Source organism: Epinephelus moara, chromosome 8 (assembly GCF_006386435.1).
Source record: "Epinephelus moara isolate mb chromosome 8, YSFRI_EMoa_1.0, whole genome shotgun sequence".
NCBI lineage: Eukaryota > Metazoa > Chordata > Actinopteri > Perciformes > Serranidae > Epinephelus > Epinephelus moara.
The window spans coordinates 40,178,771-40,187,107 of record NC_065513.1 but is presented as its reverse complement, the minus strand read 5'-3'; the positions used below and the strand labels follow the sequence as shown (position 1 = coordinate 40,187,107).

The 8,337-nt window shown below is 41.6% G+C and overlaps 1 protein-coding gene and 1 long non-coding RNA gene across 2 annotated transcripts in view; one reads left to right on the top strand and one right to left on the bottom strand.

Moving 5' to 3' along the window:
• LOC126394435 (uncharacterized) overlaps nt 1-8,337 on the top strand; it is a 310,194-nt gene that overhangs the window by 147,462 nt on the left and 154,395 nt on the right. The gene's annotated exons all lie outside the window — the stretch shown is intronic.
• cds1 (CDP-diacylglycerol synthase (phosphatidate cytidylyltransferase) 1) overlaps nt 1-8,337 on the bottom strand; it is a 48,132-nt gene that overhangs the window by 12,058 nt on the left and 27,737 nt on the right. The window contains exons 3-5 of the mRNA XM_050051238.1: nt 5,758-5,854; nt 5,465-5,562; nt 1,134-1,273 (exon numbers count right to left, since the gene is read on the bottom strand). Of these exons, the coding sequence (XP_049907195.1) occupies nt 1,134-1,273; nt 5,465-5,562; nt 5,758-5,854 (335 nt within the window). The remainder of the gene's footprint in view (nt 1-1,133; nt 1,274-5,464; nt 5,563-5,757; nt 5,855-8,337) is intronic.

Below are 8,337 nucleotides of genomic sequence, written 5' to 3'. Positions count from 1 at the left end.
TCTTCAACGTTTGCTTTACTTCCTGGATTTTTCCCACATGGAAATTCTGACCAATCAAGAGCAGCTTTCTCACACAAGGCATTTGATCTGGTCCGCTTGTAAATGCTGCCGTGAGAATATGAACCAACTCTAGACAGTTATACAACTTTGGAACAACATGAGTCCCTGATTCAGACCGAAGGAGACGACTCTAGGTCTGAAAACAGCCTTAAACACCACAAACGAGAGCCATCTGGAAGGGAACTGACAGCTGCGTTTTTGAGCAGTCTCGGTTCGGTTCGATCGATAGCTTTCACACCAGCCCAAACGAACTGTATTAACCACACAAACGGACTTGAGTTCATTTGGTCAAACCTGATCCAAACATCCACAAAGTCCTGATGAAGCTGATTCTTTTGAGTGCTAAACACTAAATACTTCCCATTAAAGGATACTACTACAGTATTGTATGATGGAGCAGCCCCAGGGCTCCGCTCCTCAGGAACATGTGTGACTGGAATGGATTTATTTAAATCTCTAAAAAGGTGATTTTCATTCTGAACTAACATGAATGAAAATCAGTGGCTGTCTAGAGGGAAGGAAAACCATCATAAAAGTTTAAACCCTGTGGCAGGTGTTGAACTCAGAAGTATATAATTAATAAATAGAAAAAACACTGGTGTGATCCATTAAAGAAAACTGTTTCAGCGTTATCAGGAGAGAAACTTTCTCATTAACCACCACTTTTCCCACAGATGTGTGACTCATTAGGATATTCTGACTATCTTGATAAAGCAACAGCTCATGTTTGTGGTTTTATGGCACATCCGGCTGCAGTTTCTCGGAGCAATAAACCATCCTCTCAGTAAATGAAAGCTCCGAAAAAGAAGAGGAGATTAAATCATGTTATTCTAAATCACTTTGTTAACTCCTGAGTTTATACTGTAAGCTTTCCTGAGGTCTTCATTTCTCTTTTTGTTCTATTATCTCCCCTGTAATGTGATTTGTAACTGGACTCTACTGAACACACACTGCGTCTGGTGAAATCTGATCCACCTCGTCGCCCCCTCCAACGTGAGTGGAGGCCGAGGGGCCAAAGAGCGTGTGTGTTTTTCATTACACAGCAGTCATATTGTCTTGAAGGCGAGACCCACCTGCGAGGTACAAAGCAAAGGAGATGAAGCGGTGATAGCGAGCCAGGAACTGCAGAGGTTCCTCCCGCTGCACCAGAGCCCCGAAGTAATCCGCAACAGTTTCACCATAGAAGAAGTAGTTGACGCAAATCAGGAAGTACCTGAGGCAATAGAACAGAGGGGGGATTAGTTTTAATTCACAATTTCTTTTTGTTACCACGGCATGTTGAGTGCTTCTTGGTAAAGAGCGATGTTGTCCGGCCTCCGCTATGTGTGTGTGTGTGTGTGTGTGTGTGTGTGTGTGTACAGTATGCAAGAGTTTGTTTTGTGCACTCAGATCTGAGATGTGTGCTAATGAATGAAAAAATTCTCCTCGTGTTGGATGATGCGTGGGTCACTGGGTGTAAATGTCAGCCAGTGTTTTTTGCCCTCTGCACATTGACCTGCTCTGTGTGTGTGTGTGTGTGTGTGTGTGTGTGTGTGTGTGTGTGCTCCAATTAGCCTTCATTTGCTTCCAGCATGGCAGTGATCTTTGCTCCTGGCTGCACCGAGCGCGGCTGTCAGAAACTGAGGGTGTGTGAGTGTGTATGTATGCAAACGTGACCTGTTCACAAAAACACAACCTCAGACACAGTGGTGGGTGGGTGCTGAATATTCAGAGCAACTACCTGCAGACAAAGCTGGACTGGGTCAGCGTTTTAAATAAGACAAAATCTGCCTGTTTTTGGCTTTTTAAATATCCTTATGTACTGTTAAACCATGACGACAGCTCAGAATGAATATGGACCAAACATTCAGGTGACCTGAGGTCCTGTTACAGAACACTGTGGCCCAGATGTGAAAGAAGGGCTGGGTATCATTTACATTTTTGTGATACTAGTGCCGATATGAAGCATGTTAGATACCAGAAATTTAGTAGTTGATACCAATACCAGTGGAGTTCACAATTGTCGATACCCAATTTGATGTCAGGGTGAAAACAAAAACAAAACAATAAATCTCATGTACTAAAACATTTAATAATTAATTTAGTGTTGTAAACATGCAGACAACTAATGGCTCTAAATGACGACTATTGGTCGCACATCCTTTTACTCAAAGTTGAACATTTTCAGGGACCAGAAAAAAACATCAAACGTGCAGCGCTCAAGGCAGAATAGACACCTTGTCACACTGCTTCTGTTTGTATCTCAGTGTAAATACGCTGAGCTTCCACTGCAGAGAATTAACAAGATAAACTAACTTTAGGGGAAAAAGTTTTTCCTTTCGACAAGTCGTGGTGGAGCTGTTGCTGTGGCTGCATTTGTCTCCGCCTTCCATGTGTTGTTGATTTTCCTGATCTGGAAGCCGTTCTTTTTCTTACTTTGGCATTTAAAAGCAGGCTAAAGCACTTGTAGGCATATATGCTACCTCACCACGTCCGGAAGAATTAGCATCTGTAATACTGTACTATCACGTTTTCAGAATTTTGGCATCTACTTGGTACCAAGGTATCGCTTCTCGTGACATCCCTAGCTGTTGCGGTACCCACGTTTCGCTACTGGTACCCAATATATACATTTCAGACACCTTACTTGGAGAAATTTAAATGTCTCAAATGTCAAATAATGTCCTAACTCAATCAGAGCTAACCCATCAGAGAGTAAGTGGACAAGATCACAATTAATTGTTGATACAGACACAGTTTGGTTGCCATTTGAAAAAGGATACAACTTTGAAAGCAAGTACTACATTAAAGTTGGTGTCTTACGTACATATATCTAAGGACTTCCTGGTTTGTTGATGTTTTTCTCATCTGAGAAAAGTTCCAAATGACTTACCAATCTACTTTACAGTGCGCTGGACCATATATGAACCAAACAAAGCTTTGATATATCTCAGATGTATCTATAAAATTCCCTGAAACATTCGCTCTTCCTATGATATTTCACAGCATACAGTGGCATAAAAAACATTTCAGTCGAGGATGAACTGATCTCCACAAGGCATGAAGTTAAAGATGAAACACACTTTTAAAATTTTATAAGCAAGATTACTGTATTTTTTTTGTTTTGTACGATTTTAGAGTGAAAAAGGAATGGAGCCCCGTGTAAAAGTTCGGGCACCCCAAGACATTTGACCTCTCAGACAACTTTTAACAAGGTCTCAGACCTTGATTAGCTTGTTAGGGCTCTGGCTTGTTCACATTAATCTTAGGAAAGGCCAGGTGATGCAAATTTCAAAGCTTTATAAATACTCCGACTCCTGAAACCTTGTTCCAACAATCAGCAGCCACTGGCTCCTCTAAACAGCTGCCTAGCACTCCGAAAACTAAAATAACTGATGCCCACAGAGCAGGAGAAGACTATAAGGGGAGCTGTTTCCTTAGTCCGTCCATCCATTTTCATCCGCTTATCTGGGGCCAAGCAAAGCACCCCAGACGTCCCTCTCCCCAGCAACACTTTCCAGCTCCTCCTGGAGGACCCCAAGGTGTTCCCAGGCCAGATGAGATATGTAATCCCTCCAGTGTGTTCTGGGTCTGCCCCAGGGCCTCCTACAAGTGGGACGTGCCCGAAACACCTCTAACGGGAGGCGCCCTGGAGGATCCTGATCAGATGCCCGAACCACGTCAACTGACCCCTTTCCAAGCGAAGGAGCAGCGGCTCTACTCCGAGCTCCCTCTGGATGTCCGAGCCCCTCACCTTATCTCTAAAGCTGAGCACAGCCACCCCACAGAGGGAACTGATTTCAGTCACTTGCATCCGTGATCTCATTCTTTTGGCCATTACCCAGAGCTCATGACCATAGGTGAGGGTTGGAACGTAGATGGACCAGTAAACTGAAGCTTTCGGCTCAGTTTCGCCACAAGGTGAGGAGGGAGATGTTTCTCAGTTCGTAGTGTCATTAAGAAATGGCAGTTAACAGGAACTGTAGAGGTCAAGTTGAGGTCTGGGAGACTAAGAAAACTTTCAGAGAGAGCTGCTCATAGGATTGTTAGAAAGGTGGATCGATCATGCTTTGGGCTTGAGTTGCAGCCAGTCGCACAATGAACATTTCACAGATAGAGAGAAGAATGGATTCAGTTAAAGTCCACCAAATTCGTAAGCAAACATCCCAGCATCTGTAAAAAAGCTGAAGATGAAGAGAGTATGGCTTCTACTCCAGGTACAATGATCCCAAACACACCGCGAAATCCACAATGGACGACCTCAAGAGGAGCTAGCTGTAGGTTTTGCCATCACCCTCACAGTCCCCCGACCTAAACATCATTAAACATCTGTGGATAGAGCTCAAAGAGCAGCGCATCAAGACAGCCCAAGAATCTCACAGAGTTAGAAGCCTTTTGCAGGAAGAATGGGTTAAAAAATCCCCCAAACAAGAACTGAAAGCCTCTTAGCTGGTTACAAAAAGCATTTAGAAGCTGTGATACTTGCCAAAGTGGGCGCTACTAAGTACTGACCATGCAGGGTGCCCAAACTTTTGCTTCGGACCCATTTCCTGATTTGTTATCCTGAAATTGTAAAAGATTGAAATAAAAAAAAAATCTTGCTTAAAATACTGAAGAAATGTTATTTAATTTTTTGTCTTTTGGAGATCAGTTCATCTTTAACTTGCTGAGGTATTCAAAGCAAACCAAATTTTGACCAGGGGTGCCCAAACTTTTGCATGCGACTGTATGTAGACATTTCCTGTCTGAAATATCTATGATCAGAGAGATTTGTACAAGTGTGTACCCATGTACTGTTCTGTTGAATTGACCCTTTGCTAAGTCCCGCTCCCAGACGCAGACTGGCCAATCATAAAGTAGTATCAGGCCAGCACAGACCAGGGTCCGACAACAACACAACAGCAAAGTTTCCCTTTATATTCATTGTCTTGTGTGGCGATCAGCAGTGATGTGGTGGTTCACTTTTACACTGTGATCTGTAGCCTATAGTTCGGCTTTAGCTTCTAACTATCTTTGTCTTTTTAAGCTGTTGTTGCTGCTGAGTCAGTTTGACATCCTGGATATATCCTTCAAACACACACTGTAGACCCCTCTGCTTCTCTCTGGAATCACTGTTTCCAAAAATATGATAACATTTCTTCAGGGAGTGCAGTTAGTTACAGTGTGGGCTCCATGCTTACTCCAACAACTTGTCAGACCATCACAAAGGGGCGGGGCTTAGCAAAAGGTCAACTGTATGAGTAAAACAGTGGTCACAAAACGGCACCATCGTCATTCAGAAGAAAAACACCATTCAAAAACACACTGCCACTGCAAGACATGAGCTAAATCAGAGTAAGAACACTGCAGTATTACTCTGTTAAGGCTCTGTTCACAATACATCTTCAGTATATCTGCTGTTCACTGTGAAATCCATTCTCCTTACCAGCTTAGTGTCCTGAACCAAGGCAGCTCATAGGATTTGTAAACTCTGTAGCCGATGGTGATGATTTCCTGGAAACACTTGATTTGGACAGTCATCACCTACGTCACATGATGGGAACGGAGGAGAAATATGATAAACGAGCTCAGGCCTGAGGAACAAACTGAGAGTCAGTACTTTTTGATAAAATCTCTTTTTCAGCAATCAGACATAATAAATAATAAAAGTCATTACAAAAAACAACTGACAGCATGATAGATGGCTCGATATCTCCAGTATCAGTCATTGTCACTTACCACTAATATAAGAGTGACAGGTCCCATATAGATGATGAGGAAGAAGCCCGAAATCATGGCTAAAGACAGAACTCCTCGTATCCAGTAGTTCTTCCATCTGTGGAGAGAAGAAGCTTCCTCAACATTACATGAATATTTCATTAATTCATTTATGGTTCATTTGAGCTGTCATTCAAAGTGAGATAGAGAGTGAAATGTACGACACAGATTTATTATTCACTGTCTGGTTCCATGTCTATATTTCCAATAACAACCCTGATACCAAAAATGTTGGGACGCTGTATATAATGTACATTAAAACAGAATGATTTGCAAATCCTTTTCAACATACAGTAGGGAAAACAATTATTCAACACTGTCAGAGCCATTTCTAGCAAGTCCTAGTTACCTATTATTTTTTGAGTCACTAATTCGCCACCTGACCTGGCATCTCGGGAACCTTTGTGGTGCGCTCAAGCAAGTGTAGAGCGTGGAAGACGCCTTGGGGTTACAGTCTTTAACCGCCGTGTTTTTTGGTTAATCTTAGTTTTGATTGTTTGGTGAAGCCGTTAAATACCCCATAGATTTGAACTTTGTTTTTGTAAAGGCCTGTTTATTTCGGGAATGTTTGTTCAGGGGTTTCTGTTCTCATTTTTTCAAGACAACCAGTTCATACCGTCATCTTGCAACTCTCCATACATCCAGCAAATCAATCAACTGTAAAACCAACCAAAGCACCTGGATCATGAAACAGTGAGTAAAATTAAACCAAAGACAGTGAGTTCATCATATCTCCCATTATGGCGTCTGTGGGCGGCTATTTTTTAACTTATTTGGATGCGGCATTAAACACTTGCTTCTTTCATTACAAATATTTCCACTGCGGTTTATTCACATGGAATTTAGAGCATACCTTGGTATTATCTCAATAAAACTACACTGATAAAGAAACTGTTAACATTTCAACCCATAAAACTTATGTGCGATAAAGTGGGATGACCCAAGAAACAAAGGACTGAACATTTTTTAACACTGATTTATTTAACACTTGGAGAAGCCTTTGTTTGCAAAGCCAGCATCAAGATGTTTCCTGTATGAAGAAATTAATCTCTCACAGAGTTCAGATGGGATTTTGGCCCATTTTCTACACAAACAGTCTTACAATCTTAAATATTTTGGGGGGCCCTTTTGTGAATCTTGTGAAAGAAATGTCAATTTCGAAACTTCAGCAGTTGGTGTCCTCAGTTCCAAAACGGTAACAGAGAGTGGTTAAAGGAAAAGGTGATGTAACACAGGGGTGAACGTGCCCCTGTCCCAACGTGTTGTAGGCATCAAATTCAGAATGAGTGTATATTAAGAAATAAAGTTTATCACTTTCAACATTAAAAATTTAGCCTTTGTACTAAATATATGTGTCAAACTTTTGGAATCACGGTTGTATAAAATATGCATAAAATCCAACATTAGAGCCATGAAATGATAGTAGCAGTATTGAATTGACAGGGCTGACATGCTTATTTAGATCAGCTAACTTGTGGAGTTAAAGCCACAAGTGATGAAAGAGAGGAAGCCTAAAGGCTGTGGTTGAGGCATTTGTCAATGTCAGGAAAGAGGACAACATATGGTAATAGTTGCTGGTTGGTTTTTAACGGTGTAAAATGACCAGTACGTTCTCTTGAAAACCCAGAGATCCTGTGGAGAAGTGTCCACAGTATCCTGGAAGCAGTTTTCAAGATGAAAATATGTTTTAATTTTGAAATCATGTCCCTTGGTGATCTAAGAAGAGATTCACAGTCTACAGCAGTGCTAGCAGCTCTGTGAGGCGGTACTTGGGAAGAGTGGTCCTACTTTTCCTGCTTTTGTTGGACAAAAACGAACATAAACCATGCAGGTTTTATGAGGAGGAAAATGCACTCAAACCATATTTGTCAGACCCAAGGATATGTGCTTTAAGGAGCAACACTCAATGTAAACACAACTTTTGTTTGTTTGCAAGAAAACTGCAGGGACCCTTAAGGTTTTTACCATTCTGAGAGAGAGAGACATGAATGCGTGTACCAAACTACATGTGAATCCATCAAATAATTGCAGAGACTTCACTCTGAACCACAAATGGGAATGGGCATCATGAAGAGCTGTACAAAATGTGGTGCCACTCAGTCATACAGATACAGGATGATTGAACACTTTGACCTGCTGGTGGCAGTAATCCATGACTCATATCGTCTCATATCGACCGCAGGCGCCTAGATCACATCGAATCGAACTCATATCGTTATCGTTGTCCAAATAATCAATATAATATCATGACGTGATAAAACTCGTGATTTACACCCCTTGTTAGTAGCTATAAAGCTTAATCCTCCAAACTTAATATCAAATCATTTTGCCAATACTACTCATGGTACCTGTCCAGTACTACCTGTGATACCTGACCAGTAACATCTGTGACCAGTACTACCTGTGGTACCTGACAGGTAATAACTGTGACACATGACCAGTAATATCTGTGGTACCTGACAGGTAATAACTGTGATACCTGACCAGTAATATCTGTGGTACCTGACAGGTAATAACTGTGACACATGACCAGTAATATCT